Here is a 27,220-nt window from a genome sequence, read left to right as displayed (position 1 = left end):
TCCTTCTTTTTTACTACTGTAACCTTCTGCAATTTGCTTTTGTGGACAGGTAAGGAGTATATCACTGCACAAATGGAAATTCCATCAGGCTTGTATGTTAAGAATTACTACTTTTGGATGAGATGCAAGAGGATTGTGACTATGGAATTGTATTACTCGTTGTCTATACGTGCATTATGTGGCTTAATAGGCTTACTGTTTTTAAAAACAATATTGAAGCTGAAAATTAAGTGTTGCTCATCCTTAATGTTCAATAATGCATTTATTTGCTCCTCTTGCAATTGAAGGTTGTGAAAACTAGGAATCACCATTATTGCACGGTACCTGCAGTATGTATTGTTGGTAATGAGATATGTAATCAGCCTTGTAAATTGCATCAACCTTCTCTGTTTCAGTGGAGTGAAGCCTGAGAGGAGATCAGAGCACAGTATCCAGAAACAGAATGAAAATTCAACCAAGCCAAAGGAAAACCATATATCACCTTTTAGAAATTCTGAGCGTGCAACTGAAGGTATTTAGCATTTTGCTCGTTACCAATAAGTTAACTATTTATTCCAAACCCATTCCTAGTTTTGTAGCATATTGATGTGGTGCAGAAGAACAAGCATGTGGGTAATAAATTGCATTCATTTGATATTTAATTTTCTATGTTAAAGGTGAAGGTATGGGAACCTTCATAATTGAAGAACAATATTAACTAGAAAAATGGCCACTAAAATGAACAGACATGCTCAAGTACCAGCAGAAGGCCACATAGAATGAGAGTATTACCAGCAACTTTGGATGGATGGAGAGGAAGAAGAAAACTTGGTCCATTGTTTTTCTCTTTAGTATGTAGAGAAAATTGAAAGGACAGATTGAACTGGCAGGTTCTATATTACAACAAATTGATTGTCAAACACAAATGTATCTGTGTTTTGCATACTTGTTCAGACCAAACTCCGTACCCACATCTCACCAGTTCTGGCCAGGCTCCACTGGCTTCCCATCACTGAACGGATCAACTTCAAGATCCTCACACTCGTGTTCAAATCCCTTCACTCTCTGGCACCTCCCTCCCTTTCCAACCTCCTCATTCCCCAGTCCAACACCCGGCACTCCTCTCGACCACCACCGGCCTCCTGCTCGACCCTCGCACCCTTCGTCCCAACATCGGAGGTTGTGCTTTCAGCCACTTCGCCCTGAAACTCTGGAACACACTCCTTCAATCCCTCTGCCTTGCCCCCTCTCTGAAGGTCTGAAGTCCTGCCTGAAATCCTTCCTCTTTGACCGTGCTTACGGCCACTTCCCCACTCCCGACTCGGAGTCAGGCTCCGTCACTGTTAAGCGCTCTAAGATGCTATCCTGTGTGGAGGGTGCTATATAAGTGCAAGTTGTTGTATTCCTGCTAATATTCATGGATCACTTTGCGAAATAACTAATTGCATTTAATTTAGCACATACAACATCAAAACATCTTAAAATACTTCAAATGCAAGGAAAGTTCCCTTTACTAGTTTACAACTAATTCACTGCCCAATGTCAGGTTCTGTATTTGAGCATTATCTATCTTGGGTAATTTTGTACTAAGTTATGGAAAGTTTGTACCATTAACTATGTCTATGACCCAATAATTCCACTTGGGATATTTTAGCGTTCTTGTATTAGAATGATTGATTAGATTTAAGCCGAATGCTGGAGGTTAAAGGACAGTATGCTAATCTACTGTACCACCCGCTGCTTGGCTTTAAGTGTTGGTGCAATTTAACCCTTAAATACCTTCTCAAATATTATTTAGCTTATGCATTTTTCTTTTAATTGCTTATTGATTTTGTGCACCAACTTTTCTACATAGTTCTTAGTAGCAAGCAGCTGAGTTTTATATGACTTTTGGTATTGTGCATGTTTCCTGGAGTATATTGTACCAAGATAATTTCATGCAAAAATCTACTCTGGTTCTTGGGGTGCAAGAAATATTTGTTTTGTTTCAGCTCCCTACTTTAAAATTTTCAGATTTTCAGACAAGGCAAAAACATCCATGATTTCCCGGTTTTCAATCCTCATTTAGCAGGAATGATGTCATGTTAGAATATAATATAATAATAATCCTTGCTTTTGATATAGCCTCGTATAACGTCTCTGAGATATCTCAAAGCGCTGCACAGAATATACTGTAAAGTGAATTGACTATATTTTGTGGACGAAACAAACAATAACAAGTGTACATAGAATTTTTTTAAAAAAGCTGTTTTTTACATTGCAGATGCTTGTAGAACAGGACAAATAATAGGTGGAAACAAATCATGTGAACAGAAAACAACTAATGAAAGCCATTATGTGACAGATCTCCAAACAGATCCATCAACCGATTCACCTCTTTCAAGCCCTAGGAACAAAAGGTTGCGGAAAGCGATTCAGGATCACTGCAGCCAAAGCGATGCTGACAGTGCTTCACCTTCAAAGGTTGGTCGACAGGAATTTTAGTAATACCTTCATTTCTAACTGTTAGCGCATTTTTGTAGAAACATGCAACTTATTTAATATAATATAAATTTACCTTCACATTGGGAGGATGACCCAAAGAGTTTGGCAGTAGTGACTATATTTGTGGTTTTATATTCAGAAAAGAACCGTTTTAACACATATATATATTATATACGTTAAACGGTATTATATATATATTTTCTTTTCCTTATATATATATATATATATATAAGGAAATGTTGTTAGCTTTCCAAAAACTAGTGAAATCCCAGTCACTTGATTTTCAGCATGGTAACTGAAACCACTGATGGAAAATATATTCTGTTATTTATAAAAATTATTCTAATCGCTGAGCACTATCACTTTTATTGCATGAATTGAAATTTAATTTACTGGTAATAACCTGCTTTGTTATAACGTGCGTTTGCTTATAAGATGGGTTCCTTAAGGATTACCAACGGGTTTCTGGGTTATCAGGTCGCACTGAACAAGTACAGACGGTCATGACTTGATGATCCATGCGTAGGGCGTCACTGCTCATGTGATTGGTGATGTTTCGATGATGCTTAATGCCCTAATAATGATCATAGCTGCAAATCAATTGAAAGGGATAATCCAGGTTTTTTTTAACTCTGTATTTTTGATTCCAGAAAAATGGCGAGGATTCATTAAAGAAACAGATTTTTTGTCCAAGCTGCAAAAAGCAAACTGAAAACTGTTGTTGCTTTAGCTTGTTTAATAATAATGGTGAAGAAAAGGAGCTTTCTACGGAGGGATCCAAACCTGAGTCTTGTGTACAGCATGAACAATCTTTGTCACACTCGAGTACTAAACAACAAAGTCCGAATAGCAGGAATCAAGAGCTACCCAATCAAAGCCCATCAAAAATGACAACGCCTGATAGGAAGATTAATGGGAAGGAATATCCGCACATTTCTTTATCAAATGAACTTAAAACTGAATCCAGTTTGCGCAGCCAAGCTAGCACCTTGAAACCAGCACCAGTTTCAATTGAACCAAGTGGGTATTATTCAACTGTTGGTGGTACTTCATGAAGCTATTTACACAAAGTTTGTTTTGTTTTTATTGTCCAGTTTGTAACTAGTGCAAAATTTTGGCATTTTGTTCGTTCGTCAGCTCTTCTTTAATTCCTGTATCTAGACTTTGACCAAGACATTTTTTCCCCCCCAACAACCTCCATTGTAGCCCAAACTCAATATTTATGCTTTAGTCACTTCCAGACCTTATTTCTCTAATGGTCTCCTCACTGGACTTCAGGTTGATTTTTCCAGCTCAGCCAAACATTCAGATCCCATCATGGTTTATACCTGTATAAAACTTGCCTAGTCATACCTCTCTGACACCAAGCTCTACATGCCAATCCCTACCCCCCCCGATCTTTACCTGTCTCCCAATGGATTGACTTTAAGATTCTTGGTCTAACTTTCAAACCCCTCTGTTTTTGCCCCATCTAACCTCTTCCAGTCTACTATTCAACTAACTATTTGTACTCAGCAAACTTAAACCTACTGCATATCCTTGCTCCCTACACCCTACCTGTTGATAGCTGAGCTTTCAGGCACTGTGGCCCCACTCTCTGGAACTCCATTCTCAAATCCCTCTTCTGTCTCAGAACCCTTCTTAAAGCCTACCTCATCAACACTACCTTCAGTCCCCCCCCACTGCCATATTTCCCACTTTGCATAGATTTCCACTCAAATGTTTTGAGTTGTTATCCTACGTGAAAGGCAAGTTATTATTTGGCCAGATTCCAAATTATTTTTATTTGCCTACTTAAATGAACAAAATACAGTATGTTAACTTTAATTCTAAAGTTGATGATTCACAATGGCAGCTTTTAAAAAAAAAGTGAATAGTCTATCAACTAGTGTGACACAAAACAAAGTCTTAGTTTATTTGCAATATTTGATGCCATTTTTAACTGCAGATTTCTATCACCTTCATTGAGAATTGATAATAAATCACTGTCTAGTTAAATAGCAAACTAATTGTCAGGATTTAAAAATACTTTTTAAAATTAATTGATTTATTTTAAACTTGAAAACCAAATATAGTTTTATGTATCATGGCTGAGTTTCCAGAATGCTGTATAAAGTTTTCACTTTTGTTTAAAATAGAAGGTTATGGTATGCTTTTGCCAAATATTTTGCAGCCTTGAGGTTCACTTAGTTTCGCACAAAAGTGCAAACATACTAAATAAACAATACTAATCCATATTGGGCAGCATCTTGGACAGTTTATCAATCCAACAAATGGGTGTCAGCCTGGCTCAGTTGGTAGCACTCTCACCTCTCAGTCAGAAAGCTGTAGGTTCAAGTCCAACTTTGGGACTTTGAACTCATATTTTAAGCTGATACTCCAATTCAATGCTCAAGGTCTGTTGTATTGTTGCAGGTTCCTTACTTCAGATGGACATTAAAGTTCCCACTATTGTAAAAGGAGAACAGAGTTCTCCCAGTTTTCTGTTGAACAATCCTTCACCCCCCTCCAAATAAAATCGGTCATTCACTTTATAGCTGCTTGTGGGACATTACTGTGAGTTAATTGGCATCTGCATTTACCTACAAAATACATAGTCACACTTCACAGTAAATTCTGTGAATCTCTGAGAAATCTCAGTGAAATAAGGTATTATGATTGGCTTTTAATGGTCTCTTTCAGTTGTTCTTTCCAGTGATGATGAAGATACAGATAAAAATGAGTCTCTTCTACAATCGACAAAGTTAACTCCAGAAATTAAGCGCTTGAATCTGGGGCGCAGATCCCTGTCAACTGAGAGCTGTAACCAAGAGATTGTGACTGCATCACCACGACAGCCAGAGAATAAGGAGCAATCCACAAATGAAAAGGTAACTATTTTCTCTGTGGTAAGTGAAGCACATTGTGTTTATATGCACTTATAATGTGAATTAATCCCTCGTCCAAATAACGTCACGTTGAAAAAAGACAGCCTGCTGTTTAAAATGTAACCCTTTTCGATTTTCTTCAGACACGTTTCTGAAAATGCATTGCAGTGGGTGGGTTTGCTAGCCAATATTGTGTTTTCCAAGGACAGGAGTTTTGGGATCTATCCTCAGGGTAGCCGAAATTACTGGCCCTATTTGAAGTAAATGAAGCCTTTCCAGGATGTGCACAGCTTATTCTCTCTCGTTCATGGCACTTCACAGCCCAGCCTTGGGAGATCCTCGAAAATTAGATATTTCAATGGTGGTAAAAGATATTATTAACTAGGATACGGGTGGATTTTACTTGCCCTGTACCTTCCAGGACACATGTTTACTATTCAAATGCCACATATGTAGTATAATTACACAGTGTTCATTGAAATTTTTTCATAAATTAAAAAATGTTGAGAGCATCTTTTACAGTTTTAATAATATTAGGAGAGGGAAATCTTGTTGACGGGCCACATCTATTATACTTGCATCCATATGTAAGTTGCTATCAAAGGTTACTTTTAAAAAAGGCAACTGAACACATCAAGAAATAGTGGTTGGGCGATTGCTACATTATTTAAAAGACTATTTTGTAAATGGAGAAATGTCTTTGAGGGTGGTGAGTGGTTCCACTTTCTTGTAGTTGTGTAAAATACAATAGGACTCTGTACACATGAGTTTTCATTTTAATGTATTGAGGTAGAGCATGGAAAACAATGTAATTGGATCTGGAAGGAACAAAGTGAAGTTCAATGGGACAATGGCCATAATAGCATTGATTCTGGAGAAAGAAAATAAAATGTGCCACGGGAGGGATGAAAGCGACATGTTGAAAACCACTTGACAGAGTTCAAGCGTATTCCTGTATCTTTTAACTATTTACAAAAGAGATGCTTGAAGATCCTCCCCTGTAATGGGAGCAGTGTACAAGATTTGGACTTTACATAAAGAATTGTGGAGTAAAGATATTTGACATAGAAGAGGAAACTGATCTACTTGGAAGAGTTTAGCATTGGAAGGGATGCAAAGGTTCCATTGGAGAAACCAGATTTGATAATAAGTCTAAGATTACCTGCTTAAGATGCTTGTCTAATGTCACGGATTCATTAACTGCCACAAAATTAGATACAATAATTTGAAATTAGCTAGTTTTTTGTCTCTGATATTCTGGTTTATGTACTTTTATTCAGTATCCAGATGAAGTACCTGAGCAGAATAAGCCCATTGATGATGCAACGCAAACTATGGATGACTCCCCTTGTGAAAGTAGTGGAACGATGGAATCAACGTTAGAAATAAAGTTTACTGCTTTACATATGGGAGGAAATGAAGGAATTAAACCAGGTTCCGCTGTGGTAAGTTGGTTTCATAAACAAAATAATGATAATTGTTTATACCAGGAATTGGGATCAAAATGGGCATATTGTTCCAGGATTTGTGATTGCAAAATTAAGGTAATTTGGCAAAATTTATTGATCTGCTCAGCAATGCTAACCTAGTTATCACAATCTCTACTTCTTCTGGTGGTGGTTGCCTTTTCTTATTGTTTCTGCACGTGTTCCATTTTCTTCTCTCCCTCTCTTCCCCACCCCTAAAAAAACTCCACAGAATCCCATTATCTAACCTAAACAATTATAAAGCATAAACTAGGCTTATAACTGAACAAGGGAGGAATAGACTGAACCCACCTTGCACTGACTTACACTTCCCTTGCCTATATAGGATCTAAATGGTCAGTTCCCAGCCACATTTCTGGCTTAGTATAACCTCATTATTGACTACAATCCAATAAACCATTTTCAAAATGTCATTGAGATTGTCAGTCTAGCCTTGCATTTAATGTGATTAGCTGTTACCATCTTCAAGACTAGACTGCAGCTTAGTGAATGTACTGGTGATAGATCCAGATGATCTGTCATTTGTAGCTATGTTCAATAAAGAAAATGTGAAATGCTAACCCCCATGGTGTGTGTCTAGGAGACCACCTCTCCATTATACATCTCAAAGATGCTTGCTTCCAATTGGCTTTATGCCTTGTAAACACAGGTGTCTCAGGTTTACTTACAAGATGCACCTCTTCAAACTTCTCTTTCCGAAGTCCATTTAGGAATCTTTGGTGGTCATGGTCTTGTATCCTTGCATGTACTATAACTTTACTACCCCTTAGCTGGAAGATTGGGTTATAGGAATTTATTTTTAGATGTAGCTCATATAGTTGTTCAAATGTGCCGAACATTTCAGGAGCTTGAGCCCCTTGGAGGTAGTCCAACACAAACATTTGTAGATGCGTTGTTTTGAACTCCATGCAGGTCAATCTTCCAAGATAAATTTGCTGTCCTTCAGGGACTTAACAAGGAATCCATCACAACAAGACGCTTCCTTCATATTTGTGTTCTAATAGCAGCAGCTGCCAATGCTTTATCACTAGTGTCATGTATCATTAAATGCTGAACTGTTCATGAAATCTCTGCAATTGAACCTGGTTTGCCAGGATTCTCCAGGGAAGGATGAAATTCTAGTCAATGACAATATATTGGCTATGTGCAATTCTTTCTCAAGTAGTGTTCCTCAGATCATACATTTCAGGGATTTCTGTTTCAGCCTCAACTCTTGCAGGTAACACATGCTTACCTTTATTGGTGGGGCATCCGTTGTAAGGAACATCAGGACTACAAATTGCAAATCCACCACATCAGTCTGCTTGAGTTTTGAACATAGTTTTGTCATGTTTTCAAGCTCTGTTGCAAGGCAGCCTGTTGGGCCTTTGACGAGAATTTTGCGGCATGTCACCAAACAAGACCAAACCCATTCTGTCCTCACAATGTGATATTGCTTGCCTGGTAGACTCTGAAGTATAGGTTCATATAGTGACATTAGCTTTCTAACTACTCTTTCACAATGTTCTGTTTGCATTTTCTAGCTGTGTCTACTCTTACATAGTGCTGTTTTGCTTGTGCATGAGCCAAGCATTTCAATAAATGATTCATGTTCACAGCTTTAAGTTGATGACCTTGCATAATCTGTAGGAGATAAGTCGGTTGCTTTCCCCTTTCGAAGCCGTTCAATTTTTAAAAGTTTGAAATTATAGTCGAACATAATGATAGCTCCCAGGCTAAGTCAATGCAATAAATGGTTTAGATGACTGATAATTAGTGTTTCCGTTCAAATACATGAAATTGCACTATAGCAGCCTTGCTGTTTATTTGTTTGTTGTTTGTTAGTGGATTTGTTTGCCTTTATTTTGTTTGGGTTGGAGTTATATAAAAAAGTTTATATTTCCTCATCTGAATTTCTTTGAAACTAATCAAATAACTTTAATTGGGTGCCGTTGCGTAGATTTTAAATATTAACATACTCCCGTCAATCTCCAGGGACTTGTGAAAGGTCAGAAGCAAAGCACGCTTTTCACAGACATAAAAAGCTAGTGTAAGCTATTTTTTCAAGCCTCACTACTTTCAATGATGAAAACAAATGTGATTTGGGAATACTCTACAGCCAATGATCTGACCGTAAATGATCTCTAGTTCTACAGTTTTCTTGAAATCAGCTGGCACAATGAGATGAAATAGAAAATAATTTGCACACTGCATAACACTTGTCAGTTCTGTTCTCTTGGGAAGTAGAGCGACTATTTTTTTTTAAAAAAATTCAATTTATGGGCGAAATAGGTGGTTCATTTTTTAAAAAAAATCTCAGCACAACTTAAAAAAAGTTTTAGTTTCGATTCATTATCAAAATATCAATGTTACTTCAAAGTAATCATTTGTCCCTCCAAGTCCTATTCAGTGTGACTCTAGACAAAATTATAAATTGGTTTAGTTTGTGGAGGGGGTTATTTCATGGCTAGTTGTATCCCATTCTATTTACACTGAGAGTATATTTTCAACCAGAGTAAATAAAGTTGAAGAAACTTTGCAATTATTGTGTTTTACCTGTGCAAACACTTCATTTTCACTTGTATTTTTGTATGCAAGTATATTATAAATTCTGTAAATCGGAGCCATAGTTCTTTGAAAATTGTATGTTATGTGAGGCAGATTTGAAAAACATCTTTACCTCACACTGGAGAAAAGTGTTCTTTGATCAGAAATTGAAATATTGTGTCAGTGTCCACTGAATCTATTTTCCAGCAGAGATCATCAAAATGTAGTGCTTGCTACTGACCTGTCTACAACAATTAAATCGGCACAGACCAGGGATTTAATTTGGAAGCCTGAATACCCTAACACAGTACAATGTGAATTCTCTTCACTGACCCATCAGGAAGTCCAGTCCTTCCTCATCTTAAACACATGCACCAAAACATTGTAATGCAATAGTCCTGAATCCAATATATATATATTTTAGTTTCACTTTACAAAGGCAAAGATGAAGTTTAAAGCGATTAGCTTCATGAATTATTTCTGAAAAGAAATTGGAGTTTATGGTGCTAAAGTTTTATCAGCTTCTGGGACCCTCATAACCATCTTTAGATTATTTTACACGTATTGAGGTCAAGCAATACTTAGTACGTTCAGTTGCCCCACCAGCGCCTAATATATAGGACTTTATTTGGCCAATAGATACTGTAATCATTGATTAATTGTTTTGTCATCATTTGTACTTGAGAGCTTGCCTGTCCTATATTAGGAATGAGCTGTACAGTTGATACAGTTGATTTACCATATTACTTATGTTGCAATATCTGAAATAAAAGTCTGCTTTTAGCTTTCTTGGTCTGCTGGGTAACTATAGAATGCAATTCAGTGTATCGTATTCCAGGAGCTAATTTTAAGCATTTTCTCAATCAAGGCTTTTGATTTATTAATGTATCTTAATTTTTGTTTTTTTATAGACTTCCTAACAGTTTTTTTTAAAATTTTCTTACAGTTTGCACCTGAACATATTTTAATATCCTTCTCAGGTAAAGTAATCAAAGTACATGTATGGGATATGATTTAAAAATAAAATGAAAATTTTCATTCTGAAGTAAGTAAGTAGTTCATGTATTTGTATCTCAGGATAAGCTATATTGAAGTGGATATTAGTGTAATAAAACTTCATTGCGTAGTTTTGGATTACAGATTTTTCCTGTCTTCTGAATTTCACTTTAAAATTTTGATGAAGACCATCTGCATTGTGTATTAACTGAGATTTGGATACTTAAAGTCATGCTCATCTGTAAATTACCAGGGTTAATCTGCTAAATATGAATTCACCGTATAACATTTTCTTTTAATTTTAAAATTGTTTTCTCTAATGTGAAACTAGACTTTGGCAGATTTCTAATTTTCCAGTATGGCTTTCAACTTTGCTCTTGATTTTACATCTATGTATGCCAAATAAATCTCTCAAATATTGCATACAGTGTTTCATGGGAACATCAGATTTTAGTAGGACATTTTAAGATCATACTACAGTACGTTAAACCAATTCTGATTTTCTTAATGGTTGCAAAACTAGTGTTGACATTATCACGTTAATGTATGCAAAGCACACTTGAGTAGACTCTTGTGGGAAATTTTTATTAAAAGAATCAATTTTCAGATGTTTCACTAAGATTATTTGATAATAGCACCTTTTCTCCACAGTCAAGTGAGAAACTTTGCTTACTAGCACTTCTCCCTATTTTCTTATTAGAGAAGGATAGATAGGAGAAGCCATGTATATGATGTATGCCTTTAAATTGTTTTGTTTAAAAGTGCAGTAATTTTAGAAGTGTACTTGATCTCATGGAATGATGTTTGCTAGGTGGGCTTTTGATTATTGTTTGGGTGAGTGACGTGAGAGACACAGAAGGGCGTTCCTCCCCAGCTAATTGAAAGTTCATTGCAGGTTGATCATTTGAATAACAACAACAGCTTGCACTTATAGAGCCCTCGCCACACAGGATCACGTCTCAGAGTAGGTGGGAGAGAGAAAGCAGGGATCTTCATACCCTAAGTATGGTGGTAATGTTTCTGTAGCAGGAAAACTTGCATAAACTCAAATCTAGGTTGGTACAGTAGTTATTAAATACAATTGCTTGTCTTTCAGATTGGAAATGCCTTATAATCTCTAGAGCTGCAACAGTGTGCTATCTTTTAAAAACAAATAAGACTAAGTTTCTGTCAGTCAGATACAATTTTATGTTTTAAATTGATGTTTAAAAAATACTTTTAGAACAAGCTGTATAATATATCTTCTGTTTTTAAAACTAATAAGCATTCCCAGCCAGTACACATTTTCTTAACTCTTTGTCTTCTCTTCTCCTTGATTATTATCCTTGTTGTTTATGCAGCTTTGAATTCATTATCACTGGATACTTCTCAATTAAAGAAATACAGTGTGTGGAACAGGCTGTCTGACGTTGAATGTCACTCAGTCATTTTCCTGTGGTTGGCAGCAGATTATGTAGATAAAATCTACGAGCAGCTGCAAACAACTCTTGCGAAACATGAATGTAAGTGTGTCCTGTTTTTTTTAAAAAAGGCCCAAATGGATAGGGATGCATGGCTTCCTTAGCATTGTTTTTAAATATCTCATTTTGTTTCCCCAATAAAATGAATTATTGTACAATAGTGTTATATTAAATGCATTTGGGGATAGCGTAGAAACCTTGATGTTTTTTTTTCCAACCCAGACTTAAGTTCCTGGCTTAATCATGATGAGATAATTAACTATCCAAGGAAAGATTTTGTTTTGTCAAGAATGGTTCCACTGCAACTCTTTTTCATTCCAGCCAAATCCAATGAGTTTATCTTCATTCAACTTTTTGAACCTTTACAAATAACCGAAGCAACAATATTGAAGAGGGTGATGACTGAAATAGGGGCAAGAAGTGGAATTGCAGACTTGTGTGACATGGTGCCATTGGAAGAGGCTTGTCAGTTACTGGCAGAGTTTCCTTCGGAGAAGAGCTCTTTCATTTCCTCCTGCTGCAAAACCTTACAACAACAGGTTGATATGATGATTCTATCGCAAGAACCCCACTTATTTCAGGTGACTTGCAGTCTGTGGTTTTATGCTGAATTTGGTTTTAGACAGGAAAATAGGATCTCTTCAAATTATGGTGCTACAAGAAAGGTAGTTGGAGCTAGTTCCAACTTTGAATGAAGCATTTATTTATTTATTTGGCTTATTTTATTTAGTCTGTTTTTAAAGTGTTGCTAAGGATCTGTAGAGAATAGTTACTAAACCGTCTACCCAGGGAGGAGGTACAGGTTAAATGAGTAGTTATAAACAGAATTGATAACATTTTAACAGTGAAATGGATCAGGGGGTATTGAGATCACAATTGGAAGAGTCTGACCAGTTCTGTAATTTGTTTTGTTGGCCCTATCGATTGTCAAAAGTTATTTCAAACAGATAAGTGCATAAATCAGTGTTCCAAGCAAAGGACTTCAAAACACATTGACTCTTAGTCAATATAGTCTGTATTATTTTTGGTAATCAGCTTTTGTTTTGTTTTCAATAGGAAGAAAATGTGAATCCAATGAAGCCAAATAATCACACTTCATGCCACATACAAAGGAAAGACCAGTCCATAGGTTCGACTATGCCAAAGCAAGATAAGCAGAGGCAAATACTGAAGAGTGGACCAGTTACAAAGTATGTTGGGGAGGGGTGTTTTTATCTAGTTTTCAAAACCAGCTTCCCTAAAGGATAATCATGTTTTTATGCTTTTATGTTTTTTATGCCAATATCATAAGAATAATTTGGACGCATTTGAAAAAGAGACCCAATGTGTTATGCATTCTTTTGTTTAGAGTCCCAGTAGTCCAGTTCCCCCCATCGAAAAGTGTATGAAACATTCATGTTGAATAACCGAATAACATCTGTAGATTTGCTAACATTTGTGATCTCTATGAATATAAATTTACTGTGATAAAGTGATGCAAATAACGTGATGCAAATTGTCAGTAGAGTGGATCCAGGTTTGAAGCGCCATCCATTTGTGATTCAAAGCATTTGTGGATCGTGCTGGGTTTGAAAGTCCGTGCACTTAAGATGTGTTGCTCAGTTACAATTTGGTAAATGTGTCCTTATACGCTTTTAAATGACTATCAAAATTTAAACTATTTAATTTTGTATTTTAATACAATGTCATTTTGTAAATTAGAATTTCATTGCAGTAATATATGAGGGTACTTAGACAAATTTGCAAAACTCGTTTAACTGAATACAGTAGCATTTTGTCTATACAAATTAATTTGCTTTACCAGTGAGTTTGCTGCATAGTGCACATTGCCCCACACACATGCACCCTGTCTTAGATCAATATTACCACATGGTAATTCAACTGCGGTTTGAGGAACATAAATGCCACCACTCTTCCCTGCATTAATATCGATCATTTGTTAGAGTATTAACTGGTTAACTGTTTCATATCCAGAAATGAATGGAAACCAGTGTCTTCCTAATACAGTACCTAGCCTGATGCTAATATCATCAGGGTTGTGACTGAAACAATGATTATAAAATATTTTCCTGAACCTGTGACCTCTTGCCTTGGTATTTTATCATATCTCAAACTATTGTTTCAGGTTTAATTTCTCTATCCCAATCGTCAAGCTAAAGAACTCTATAAGGTCCTATTTTGTACACATTCTTCATAGCCCCGCTCTCTAATCCTGGGGAGCAGCTTTTTTTGCTGTCCTCCTCATTGCCTATCGGGCCTGGATGACCATCTCTGTCACTGTAACAGAATTAATGATAATATAATAATAATCGTTGCATTTGATATAGCGCAATCTTGGAAATTATGCTCCCTATACCCAACTCATTTATATAGATCGAAAAGAGCAGTGGTCCCAATACCAACCCCTGGGGGACACCACTGCACACTTCCTTCAGTCAGACAACAAACCGTTCACCACCACTCTCTGCTTTCCATCTCCCAGCCAGTTCTGTATTCATTCTGCCACTGTCCCTTTAATATCGTGGGCTTCTATTTTGCTTACAAATTTCTTAAGTGGTACTTTATCAAACGCCTTTTGAAAATCCATATAAACTACATCAACCTTCATCCACCCTCTCCGTTACTTCGTCAAAAAACTCTTAGCAAGTTTATTAGACACGATTTATCTTTTACAAATCCGTGTTGGCTATCGTTTATTGAACCATATTTTTCGAAGTGAAAATTTATTTTGTTCTCGATTATATTCTCTGGAAGTTTCCCTACTACTAACGTTAGGCTGACTGCCTCGCAGTTCCTGGGTTTATCCTTTTGCCCCTTTTTGTACAGGGGAGAATTATTTGCAACTCTCCAGTCCTCTGGTATAACCCTGGTTTCCAAGGAGGATTGAATGATTGTGGCCAGAGGCTCCACTATTTCCACCCTGACTTCCCTCAATAACCTAGGATGCATTGCATCTGGACTGGGTAACTTATCTACCTTGAACAACGTGAACCTTTTTAGTCCTCTGTTCATTCTTAACCTATCCAATTTCCCTACCCTCCCTCTGAACAATACTGTGATATTGGCTGCATCCTCTTCTTTTGTGAAGACAGATACAAAGTACTCATTCAGTACGTCCGCCATGCCCTCAGCCTCCTAATTGATCCACGATTGGCCAACCCTACCTTTGACTAACCTTTTATTCTTTATATTCTTATAAAATGATCCATAACCATGTCTTTAATCATAATTGCCACCCGACCTTGTTTGTTTCCTTCCCTATCCCTCCTGAATACTTTGTAGCCAGGAATATTCAGTTCCCATTCCTGCTCTTGTTTGAGCCAGGTCTCTGTTATTGCCACTACATCATAATCCCATGTGGCAACTTGAGCCTGCAGCTCACCAATCTTATTTGTCACACTCCGTACATTTACACAGATGCACATCAAGACCAATTTAGTCTGCTCTGCATTTCTCCCCCATCTAATCCCTTTTCTGGACTGCTCGCTTGCGAGACAAGTGCTCTAATCACTGAGCTAAAGGACTCCACGATTAATATCATGTAGTCTTTGCCTTATATTTAATATTGGTGCCAAATGATTTAATGATGTTTTGTTTTGATGAGGAACTGGGAAATATTGTTTTGCTGTTTGACGTTTTTAAAATGTTTTTCCCCCCCAGAATAATAGTTTTCCCTCCTCCACCAACAAAAGGAGGACTTGCTGTTACGACTGAAGACTTGGAATGTCTGGTGGAGGGAGAATTTCTCAATGATGTGATCATCGATTTCTATCTGAAGTAAGTATCCAGGGGTTGCATCAGTCACTTTTTATAATAATAATAATCCTTGCATTTAATATAGCGCCTTATCACATCTTCAAGACGTCTCAAAGCATTTCACAGAATATACTGTAAAGTAAATTGGCTGTATATTTTGTGGGTGAAACATGGCAGCCAATTGAGCACAGCAGTGTCCCACAAACAGTCATGGATTGAGTAACCAATTTATTATTACCCCCGGAAAAGCGATCCGCCAATCAACTTAACAACCGGGTTGCTACTAACTGCTAGGTAAACAGAGGCATGTGGAGTAAGGAAACTTGCCCAACATTTCGCCTTGCCGGGAATTAAACCCATGTCTCTCGCTTGTGAGGCAAGTGCTCCAACCACTAAGCTGCAGAACTCCACAAATGTTTGCAATTGTAATACTTTTAGATGCAGTATTAATCTTTTTTATTAAAAGTGAAACTTATTAATTACAATTACAAGACATGCAGTGTTACCAAAAGGTTGTGTTGCACAAAAAGTAATGTTAGTGACACTGCCTATACATGAGGAACACAAAGGGAAATCACGTTTGTGGTAATCTTAAGACCCGGTTGTTAGCCCTTTTGAAGTTCAAGCAGAAAAACACAATATTTTTATAAACAGCCAGTGGGTGGCACTGTAGTGTCATCAGTATTCTGAGTGATTATTTGGAGAATTAAAATGATTTTAGGATTGTGTGCATTTCAGATTATAATAGTTTTTATTAATGTCAAGTTTATTTTTACAGGATCCTGACCGTGTTTGTTCTTATAGGATCCTGACCATGCAACTTGCTATTGATTTAGAAATCTGCATAGGAAGAGCTATTCTAAGTTTGCGAGTGGTGCCAAATTACAGTGTTTTGCAAAGTGTGAGGAAGAGTGCAGGAAATTTCAGGTGGATAGAATGGGCTAATGCAGTTTTAATGTTGCAACAATACAGATTTACATTAATATAGCCCTTTTACATTGGAAGGACTTCCCAAAGTGCTTGAATGTTGAAAGCATGAAGTAGCACATTAAAAGTATACTTTAAATGGTATAGTTCTTAATGATGTTGATGGATAGAACAATTCAGGTCTTTAAAGGCATGAGTTCAAGTAGAAGAAGCCATGAAAAGGTGCATGAAATTTCAAGATTTTCATAATCGAGGGACCTTGAATATGAAAATAAGGAAGCAATGTTAACTTTATACAAGAAATTGGGTAGGCTGCAGTTAGAATAGTGTGTAAAACTCCATCCCCCAGTTCCTCTGCCGCGCCCCCTCCCTTGCCTCCTTCAAGATCCTCCTCTTCGACCATGAATTCAATCACTCTCCCCCACCCCCCCACCTGCTCTCCACTCTCCATGTTCCCGACCCCCAGCTCGGGTCCGAAACACTGATTAGCCAGTGCCTTGGGACGTCCTCCCAACATGAAAGGCGCTATACAAGTGTCATTTTGTTGGGGTGATGGTGGTGGTGTGAAAGGACAACAGAGCCATGGAAAGAGTGCAATGTGGGGTCGCTATGCAGTATTTTGTAGGAGGATCTCTAACACTACGGTTAAAATTATGTTTTCAGGAATTTAAATGTATTTAAAGTAAGATAAACAATGGTATTGAGTTTTCTTCGGTTAATCCGAAAACATTTGTATAATTAATGTGGGCTAAGAAGCAAGTTCAAAGCGTGTTGTACTATATTTAACTGAGCTGATTGATTCACAATGCCAATATGTATCTTCTATCATTTGGATGATGCAAAATGGTCCAAAATGCAATGCTTTCTATGCACTGAAGAACTTAGCATACAAAATATTAACTAATGCCTATTTTATCTAAGGTATCTGCTACTGGAGAAAGCCCCCAAAGAGCTCGCTAAGCGTACACACATCTTTAGCAGTTTCTTTTATCGACGCCTGACCAGAAAGGATGCTGCCATCTCCGAGGAGACAACTAACCTCTCGTAAGCAAAGTGTTATAGGATCTTTTGGGTGACGTATTTACTTCTCATCAACTATTAACCTGTTGTAGTGCTTGTAAACTTTAGGAGTTCTGTACAGTTTGGTATTGGTAATTCAAATGTAATACAATACTTCCTGAGCCCTGCTAGAGTTATTTTAAACTAAATCCATAGATACGACGTGTTAGTTTTAAAGGATGAATAAAGGATTTTTGCCCTCACCAGCTGGTTATACCAGTGATTAACTATGTTGACTTGGTCTGTGACCCTGTGAGTACATCAAACTTCTTCACATAGCTATTGTCAACAAACTTTGAACTACATACTGCAGAAATAACTTGCCAGCTAAAGGTTAAAGCAAGTATCTTGTGTTGCTTTTGTAGGATACAGCACAAGAGGCATCAAAGGGTGAAAACGTGGACTCGCCATGTGGATATCTTTACCAAGGATTTTATATTTGTGCCTGTAAATGAAGAGTAAGAATGCTTTCTATAGCTTATTACAGATGGTCTTATTTACTCGTGACTTAAATCAGAAAAGCTTTTGTATAAGTAGGCTGAATCTGTCTACAGTAATGAGTCTGATCCAAGATGCAGCTGTGTGCTGTCCCTTGTTTGAGCAGTGACGCATCCTCTAATCATAATCTTAAAGGAACAGTGTTTCCTCTGGCTGATAATAAATGCTGGGAGTGGTCCAATATAGTGTTAAAATTAGCCATGTTTTTTTTAAAAATGTACTGCCAAGGGATTGTAGAAGCCAATCTGTTCTAGCAATGTCTCCCAAATAACCTTGAAATGAATAACCAATTAATCTAAATATTTTGGAGTGAAATTGTATTGCATTTGATTTGGAAGAAGATAGAATATTGGCCAGAACAGATTACATTTGCCAGTGAAGTAAAAGGAAATTGCCTTAGGCATATAAACAATCTCTGTGGGATCTTCAGTGTTTCTTAGGTCGGGGTGAACTTCACTCAGAGTCTTTTAGTTCCAATACTAGTAACTTGACCTTTACAGTACAATCATTAAGATATTCAATGCAATTATTGCTTTGAATCAAAAATAAGTGTACTGTAAACCCGTTTTTATTTACAATTATAGCTGATGCTGATTTTTTCAAGAGATTTAAATTGAACCTAATTAGCGTTAATAATAATATTGGTTGCGCCATTAAACCCCCTTAAGATTTGATGTTCATATTCCTGATTCTTTAATAATGTTTATATCAGCAAGTGAGCAGCCTTTGTTAGAGCAAAACTATGGATATGAAATTAATCTTTTCTGAGTCACCTTTAGAGAAGATGAGTATAAGTCCAGTCTCCAACTTCAAATTACTAAAAGATGCTTATGTGCAGTTATAATAATAATAATCCTTGCATTTGATATAGCGCTTTTCACGTCGGGAGGACGTCCCAAAGCGCTTCACAGAACACACTGTAAAGTGAATTGACTGTATATTTGTGGGCGAACGTGTGTAGTGTAAATAGTTAGTTAGTTAGTAACCAGAGGGAGACTATTAAGGTTGACAGATATATCTTTTAACTTATGTGATGCATTTTATTTGCAGGTCACATTGGTATCTTGCTGTTATTTGTTTTCCTGCGTTAGAGAAACCAGTTTATGAATCTGAAGTAAGCAGCGAAGCAAAAGTGAACAAATCATGTTCCACAGTTTCATCCAATACTGAAAAGATTAATGATGAACGAGTGTCATTGGATGAGCCTGACACTGAGAATTCAGTAGCTCAAGATTCAAGTATGTACTATTTTAGAAATGTAATTATAGCTTCAGAACAGTGTTTTTTCAGTAATTGTACAGAATAAAAATGTATTGAAATGTGTTACTGCAGGAGGCTGCAACTCTGGGCAGATTAGTTTTAGCAAATGTAACATTGGTTAGGAGTTCCAACAAATTACCCCTCACCTGATAATAATGCTAACATGTATAATGAATGCATTTTGACACGGCTCACAAAACTTTCTCAACAACAAGATTACATTTGTATAGCGCCTTTCACGTCGGGAGGGCATCCCAAGGTGCTGGACAGTATACAGTATTTCAGACCCGAGCTGGGGTCAGGGGGAGAGGGGAGGGAAAGGGGGGTGACCAATGGCATGGTCGAAGAATAAGGTTTTGAGGCGGGACTTGAAGGAGGCTAAGGAGGGGGCGAGGCAGAGTGACTGGGGGATGGAGTTCCAGAGGTTGGGGGCAGAGTGGCTGAATGCTCTCTCACCAATGGTGGGGTGGGTGGGTTGGGGGACGTGGAGCAGGCCAGAGCCGGCTGAGTGAAGAGAGCGGGCGGGTTGGTAGGGGGTTAGGAGGTCACAGAGGTAGGGTGGGGCGAGGCCATGGAGGGCTTTGTACGTGAGGACCAGGATCTTGAACTGGATCCTCAAGGATGGGGAGCCAATGGAGTCGGGTGAGGATGTGGGAGATGGGGTCACGGAGTTTGGTGCCGGAGAGGACACGGGCTGCAGAGTTCTGGATTATCTGCAGCCTGTGGAGGGAGGAGTTGGGAAGGCCGACATGCAGGGCGTTTCTCAATCAAATTTATAGATTGGTCTTTCAATCAGTGCACGGACAAACAAAATTTAGTGGACTCATCTCTCCAATGAACAGGTTTCTCTGTTATACAAGAATTGTTTCTTCCTGCCTCTGACTCAGACCGAGAATCCATTTCTACCTCTTTTTCATATTGACTACAAATGTTGCTTTTATTTACAGGTGAGGATTCCAGCAAAACTTCCGATTGCTTTGCATCTCCAGCAGTCCCCCTGTCCAGAATACAGGTAAATATCAGCATTCCACTAAGTTCTGGCCCCTTTATTCTCAAGAGCAAAGACTATCCAAATCAGTTTGGAATCTGAAATTTCAGAGTCGTGGATGAAAATAGAAAATTTTAAAAGTTGACGCAAATATTTTGTAAGGTAGAATGTTTTTTTTTAAAAAAGATATATTGACATTTTTTACAGGAATGCATAAAGGCGCCTATTGATCTGCAGCAACCGAAAACAAGGATCCTCAAACAGTAAGTATCTTCGAAATGACTTTACTAAAAATAATAATTCGGGTGTAATAATTCCATCAAAAAATTGGTCACTGCAATCCGCGACTGTTTGTGGACACTGCTGTGTGCAATTCGCTGCTGGGTTTCGCTCACAAATATACAGTCAATTCACTTTGCAGTATATTCTGTGAAGCGCTTTGAGACGTCTCGGAAGACGTGAAAAGGCGCTATATCAAATGCAAGGATTATCATCATTGTTACTAACCCCCATTTGGTTCCAAGTAATATGGCTGACTAATAGCAATGCAGATGATGATGTATGTCCTGATCAAGCACCACTGATGATTGGAGGTATAGTTTTAATCCACTATTCCTTATATAAAGATTTAAAGTTCTACACAGTTTAACAATAATTCCAATTGGTTATGGGAATGTGGAATACATTGTGGTGTAGTCGATCCAGCGTGAAAGGTGCTATATAAATGTCATTTTGTTGTTGTTGTTAAGAAATTGAACAGGGATAAAAAGTAAGGGTCATGGGAGTAAACGGGTTTAAAAGTCAAAGGGACCCCATGAACAAAAACAAAATGGAGGCTCAAAGGACTAAATCACCTTCCTACGCTAGATCCCAATCACAATCTGTTCATCTCTACCTAAATTGGCTTGTTGGTTAGTTTTAATTGTTCTAGCGTGAAATGAAAAATCCTGTTGTACAAAAATATCAAATGTTTATACAAAACTGTATAACCGGATGCATTTCCTTGCATTTGAAATAGCTCCTTATGACATCTGAGGCGTCTCAAAGCGCTTCACAGAATATACTGTAAAGTGAATTGACTGTATATTTTGTGGGCAAAACACAGCAGTCAATTGTGCACAGCAGTGTCCCACAAACAGTCGTGGATTGAGTGACCATTTTTTTTAAAAAAAGGGTTTAATACCCCCGGAAAAGTGATCCACCGATAATTATGGCTATCTTCCTTCAGATCCGGTTTTCTTCTTATAGATTTAGTAACTATAAGCCCTGGATCTAAAAGTTTAAAAAGTGGATCTCTTTAAAATATTGATAATTTAAGATACTTAATTTTCTCTCCTAATAAACATGCCATATAAAGGCGAGCTGTATGATGAAGTTTCTTTCTTGCAATATGACATTAATATGTGCTATGGGTGCATAACAGAGCTTCTATTTAATATCAGAAGATTATTGTTTCTGAAAGGTGAATTCAAACCCGGATGCCATCATCAGCAATAACCTCATGCAAGTGTATATTGAGAGTGTATTAAAAGATGTTTCACATTATGTGTTCTTAATTATAAGGCTTGTAGAATTCATAAACATTTTAACTTTGTGTGCAAGACTAATTATCTTTTTAGTCAGTTGTGAGCAAGACCCTTTAATAAAGAAGTTAAAAATAGCAATTGAAATTCCACCTTTTTATTCTTAGGCCGTGTATTCTTATCATGGATTCTCTAAGAGCAGCTTCACAATCTCATACAGTGAAGATTTTACGAGAGTGAGTATCAGTAAATATACTGATTAAAATTTATGGATGAATAGTGTACATGAATAGAAATCTTTAAAATACAGTGCTTTGCATTATGTTTTAAAATAAAAATGCTCAGTGCAATTTTGCAAGTTTGCAAGCTAGAAACTTATTTAAAATACTTTTGATTATGTATGATGTTGTATTGAATTTAAATGAACTTCTCATTGTGGTATTTCATGAAATTCTTTGTAAAAAGTGAATGAGCCTGGGTGAGCAAAGTGATTTGAAGCTAAATCACACAATCCCTGGGGATTGAAATTATCCAATTAACAGAGTGGGAAATATCTGTGAGAAGAATTTGTGTTGAAGTTCTTTATCTCCTCTTTGTTTGACTAGGTATCTGCAAATAGAGTGGGAAATGAAACGAGAAGGGCAGCGCAATTTCACATTGGATAACATGAAAGGCTCAGTCCCACGAGTCCCCAAGCAGGATAACAGCAGTGACTGTGGTATTTATTTACTGCAGTATGTGGAGAGCTTCTTTCAGGTAATTGCAAAAGACTGGTACAAAGCTTGTGAGTTAATGATCTTTGACCTAATTTGTGATGGGAATATAAAAAGTTTTAGGACAATACCATTAGGGCCTAGCAAACCTCTCTGTTTTGATCAGTCCAGCTCCACCTACCTACTCACTATTCCCTCCTTCTCCAGAAACTCATCCTGTTGCCTTATGGATCCATTTGTTCTGTTTTACCACTAACCCTTTCAAATAAATCCTATTCAGTAAAATCCACTCGATCCTTCCTACTGGCATTTTTAGTATTTAAAACTGTTTTACGCACCCTCAATGTCCTTTTTTCCAAATAAAGACAAATTTCCTTTACCTTTTCTCAATTCTCACCATCCCCCAGCGGATCAAGATAGAGATCCTCATCCTAACCTTCAAATTCCTCTATGGATGCACTCTACAGCTCACAGAGCCAATACGGAACCTCGGGGTTCTGTTCGACCCTCAACTGTCCTTCATACCCCACATCCGTGTCTTGCCTTTCCCCACCTCTGCAACATCGCCCAGCTCCACCACTGTCTCACGCCGCAGGCCGCCGAGACCCTCATACACTCATTTATAACATCCAGGTTTGACTACACAAACTCCCTGCTTGTCGGCCTCCTCAACTCCTCCCTCCATATGCTGCAGATCATCCAGAACTCCCACACCAGGCTCCGCGACCCTATCATCCCCATCCTCGCTCGACTCCACTGGCTTCCCATCACAAAGAGGATACATTCAAGATCCTGATCCTCACATTCAAAGCCCTCCATGGCTTTGCACCCCCATACCTCCAAACCCCTTACCAACCTGCCCTCTCCCTCCTCTCAGCAGGTTCTGGCCTGCTTCACGTCCCCCACCTCGCCCGCCCCACCATTGGCAGGAGGGCCTTCAGCCACTCTGCCCTCAGCCTCTGAAACTCTATCCCATAGTCCCTCCACCTCACCCCCTCCCTTGCCTCCTTCAAGACCTGTCTCAAGACCTTCCTCTTCCACTGTGCCTTCGGTCACCCTCCTTCTCCCACTTAATTTGAGATCAACTAACTCAACATCTGGGAATTGATCCTGGTTCCTTGCTGATTATGCAATATGACATCAGCTTCATATTGATTTGTTTTTCTCCCGAGGTTGTTTTACAGGAAAACTTTATTGTTTCCCTTTCCGCAGAATCCCATCACAAATTTTGAGTTACCGTTGCAGTTGGATAAATGGTTCCAACGCCAGGAGGTGAAGAGAAAACGGGAAGAGATCAGAGATCTGATTCTGCAGTTACACAGTCAACAACGAACTGACAGCTAATGAATCTGTACACACAACAGAAAGAGTGCACTAGTTTATTTCAAAGCTGCTGATCAACATCATGTTTTCACAACTCTTTAAAATGTGAAGATTTTAAATTGGTTTGTAAATTATTAAACTAGTAAAATAAAGATATGTAGTATATTGAGTTATTGTTCTGTTAATAGTGCTGTACAGTTTAATAAATTATATTATTTGCACCCACTTCACTTGCATTTATTTCTTGAATTTGTTGTTTGTATCAGTAGAGGCTTGAGTTTGAACTGCATCCCAGTTTCAATTTGATTGTTATGTAGTAACAGCGCTTTATTCCTCCATGTGTTAGAAGAATGCAGCACTGTTACTACAAGAGCAATATAGCGACCTCGTGCAAGGTAGCCATCGAAACGTCAAAGTTTATTTTACGTTTAATGTACGGTGGGGGAATTCAGATAGTCATAATTAAGATTGTTTCCTTTGGTCGATGGAAATGTAGTACTGTGGCTGTGCTAAATATTACGGTTGTACAATTTCTTATATTTAGATTTGTGCTGCTATTTTAAACCTGTGGCATCTTTGTAGATTTACATTTTTCTAGAGAAGAGAGTTTCTCCTGGTAGCATGGCTATCAATCCCTAAATTAAAAAGAATATTGGTCACTCACTTCATGGCTATTTGTGGGATATTGCTTTGCAGAAATTGGCTGATATGTTCACCTACAAATACACAGTCACTGCCACTTCGTAGTGAAATCCTGTGACGAGCTTTGAGATGTTTCAACAGCTTTAAGGTACTATAATAATAATCCTTGCATTTGATATAGCGCCTTATCACGTCTTTGAGAGGTCTCAAAGCGCTTCACAGAATATACTGTAAAGTGCATGTTTTGTGGGCGAAATGCCAACTCTATATCAAACCTAAGAATTTTTTATACATTCAGGTAAATTTATCAACAACCACCCCATACTTTTATCATATTTTAATTAAACATTGGTTAATTAGTTACATGTATTACCCTGCATTCATTATACAGTGATAAACTTGCCTTTTTCAATTCAAATTTCTAATTTGCAAACCAGCAATTTGTGTTTATGAATTATCTTGCCAAAAATAAATTGTGTAATTCTACTACTATTGGTCCCTCTTTGTACTGCTTAAAGTTGTTTGAGATGCCGTCCTTCGAATGAGACATTAAATCAGGTTTTTGTCTGCCTGTTCAAGTTGGACGTTAAGCTTTTCTCGGTGTCCTGGCAAACAGTCACCCAAATAAATTTGATCATTCAAATTTGCCATTCAATAGCCATTCAAATGGCTATTGGTGGGACATTGCTGTGTGCAAAATGGCTGCTGCGTCTGCCCACAAAACGTAGTGTCACTGTATTTTACAATGTATCCTGTGAAGTGTCAAATCCTGCCAAATTTAAAGGTTATTATTTATTTTTGCTTCTTTGTGTGGGTGGGGATGGTGCGCTCTTTCTCCACGGTAATGCTATGTTAATGTTGAATAATATAATCTGGAGGTTTTAAATTTCAGTGCAAAACCCTAATTTCAGAAATAATATGATAAAATTAGATGCTGAGAGAGACATTGTGTTTTACATTGAGATTTACATTCATTTATTAATTTTCCCTGGTAGGTAGGGAAGATATTCTGTTGTGCAGCAGGGCTTTCTTTTATTTTGATCTGTTCACAGTAGAAAGTTAATTCTATTGTGCCTTGAGACGTTGCTTTGGCCCGCAAAAAAAATGAGTAACTGGTTTATAATCAGCAGTAAATGAGCTTTGCATTCTGCCCGAATTCTGAAGTGAGGAATAATAGAACATTATGCAGAGATTTAAAGTGGCGCAATAAACAATGCAAAACAAATTACAAAAAACTAATCAAATGAAGGATAAAACCTAAATGAGCCAAACAGTGCTATGTTTTGCACAAATTTAGATCAGCTCAATCCCTTGGGTACTATTCACGTGCTACTTTATACATACTGTGTAATACATTAAGATAAACATAATCCACTGTGCGTACAATTGAAAGAAAACCTATTAAATAAGTCAAGGGGCAGGTGAAGTAATCTCTTTAGTTCACCTGACTAATAATCAGGTTTGCATGTCTTGATGAGCTCAAAAAATAAGATTTACAACAATCAAGTCTGTTCGTGTTAAAACGTGTACAAATCTTGAGTAGTCTTGAATCTTCTCTTCAACTGTGCCTTCAGCTCCCCTCTCAACTCTCTACCCTCTCCTCGCTCCCTTCCCTCCCCTCACCCTGACCATTTCCCCCCTGCTCGGGTCCCAACCCAACTGTCCAGTGCCTTGGGACGACCTCCCGACGTGAAAGGCGCTCTATAAATGGAATCTTGTTGTTGTAGTAATGAAGTAAATTAACTTTCTACCCTACATGTGCACATCTAAGCATTTGTTTCTGATCTCTGAACCATTATAATCCTTAAATGTATCTGTGGTCTAGAGTGCACTGTCTTGAAATGTATGATAATCTTGGGTGGACAGAGATGTTTTGTTTATAAAAAAGCCTGTGTTCAGGTGGGCAGTTTATTCAACAAAAAATATGAAACATACTTAAAATCAGTATCAATTTGGCAGTTGATTTTCCGGAGTTCTTAAAAAGAAACAGATTTCAAATTAGGACTTAATTTAAGAATTTTTCAGTTATGCACGACCTTAGAAACAAATAGTCTTGCACAATTTGACTGCCAATTAGGCTCTGGGTATGTGAAAGTGTGGTGAAAAAATGTTCTTGAATAGAATTTCCAAAACCTTTTCTGATTTACACAAATTAATCAGTAACTTTCTCAAAAATGCACTCTGTATGACTTCATGTTTAAAATATCTGAATGTATTCTTAACACACTCAGACAGCCTTATTTATACAATACTGCACTTTCATCTTACAAATCCCCAAAAAACTCACTTTCTAAAAACTTTCAGAATAATTTGAGTGCCTAAACGTGTCTTTCCTGATCTCTATTGCAATCATTGCCAGTTTAGCATAGAGCCAATCATTGCCAGTTTAGTCCATCCCTATTTTTAAAAAACAAACATATGAAGGTATAATAGTGAATATCACAAATATTTAACTTACAAATTTGAACTGCCTTAAGTTACATTTGTTTTTGCTCAGGGTTTAAAATAAAATGTAAATGTTTTTTTATGGCTAAACATTAATATTTTTGTTAGTCAGGCCAGTGACTCATTGTTATCTTCCCTTCCCAATGACTACATGTCTCTGATGAATTCCAAATGTGCTTTAGAGTTGCCATTCTGCTTGCCCAGTATGCATCAATAATATAGGACCGACTCTCCTGCTGTTGCAGTGAGATAGGTTAGGAAATGTTTTCTGAACCACAACTGTCACA

The 27,220-nt window shown here is 37.5% G+C and overlaps 1 protein-coding gene across 3 annotated transcripts in view; it reads left to right on the top strand.

Annotated features, from left to right (window-relative positions):
• Positions 1-24,071, top strand: part of senp7 (SUMO specific peptidase 7) — a 38,836-nt gene extending 14,765 nt beyond the window's left edge. For 2 of the 3 annotated variants that reach the window (XM_007895763.2, XM_007895761.2), the window contains 18 exons: positions 396-511; positions 2,243-2,442; positions 3,114-3,483; positions 5,146-5,333; positions 6,611-6,775; positions 10,290-10,323; positions 11,680-11,841; positions 12,121-12,380; positions 12,856-12,989; positions 15,460-15,576; positions 17,404-17,526; positions 17,907-17,999; positions 19,090-19,277; positions 20,247-20,311; positions 20,495-20,550; positions 21,978-22,046; positions 22,416-22,566; positions 23,736-24,071. In XM_007895763.2, the coding sequence (XP_007893954.1) occupies positions 396-511; positions 2,243-2,442; positions 3,114-3,483; positions 5,146-5,333; positions 6,611-6,775; positions 10,290-10,323; positions 11,680-11,841; positions 12,121-12,380; positions 12,856-12,989; positions 15,460-15,576; positions 17,404-17,526; positions 17,907-17,999; positions 19,090-19,277; positions 20,247-20,311; positions 20,495-20,550; positions 21,978-22,046; positions 22,416-22,566; positions 23,736-23,867 (2,623 nt within the window). In that variant the 3' untranslated portion in view covers positions 23,868-24,071. The remainder of the gene's footprint in view (positions 1-395; positions 512-2,242; positions 2,443-3,113; positions 3,484-5,145; positions 5,334-6,610; positions 6,776-10,289; positions 10,324-11,679; positions 11,842-12,120; positions 12,381-12,855; positions 12,990-15,459; positions 15,577-17,403; positions 17,527-17,906; positions 18,000-19,089; positions 19,278-20,246; positions 20,312-20,494; positions 20,551-21,977; positions 22,047-22,415; positions 22,567-23,735) is intronic. The other variant, XM_007895762.2, reaches the window with a different exon arrangement.
• The last annotated feature ends 3,149 nt before the right edge of the window (positions 24,072-27,220 follow it).

The sequence above is a fragment of the Callorhinchus milii genome, unplaced genomic scaffold (assembly GCF_018977255.1).
Source record: "Callorhinchus milii isolate IMCB2004 unplaced genomic scaffold, IMCB_Cmil_1.0 Scaffold4, whole genome shotgun sequence".
NCBI lineage: Eukaryota > Metazoa > Chordata > Chondrichthyes > Chimaeriformes > Callorhinchidae > Callorhinchus > Callorhinchus milii.
The sequence above is the reverse complement of the archived record's forward strand: the minus strand, read 5'-3'. Positions and strand labels throughout refer to the sequence as shown.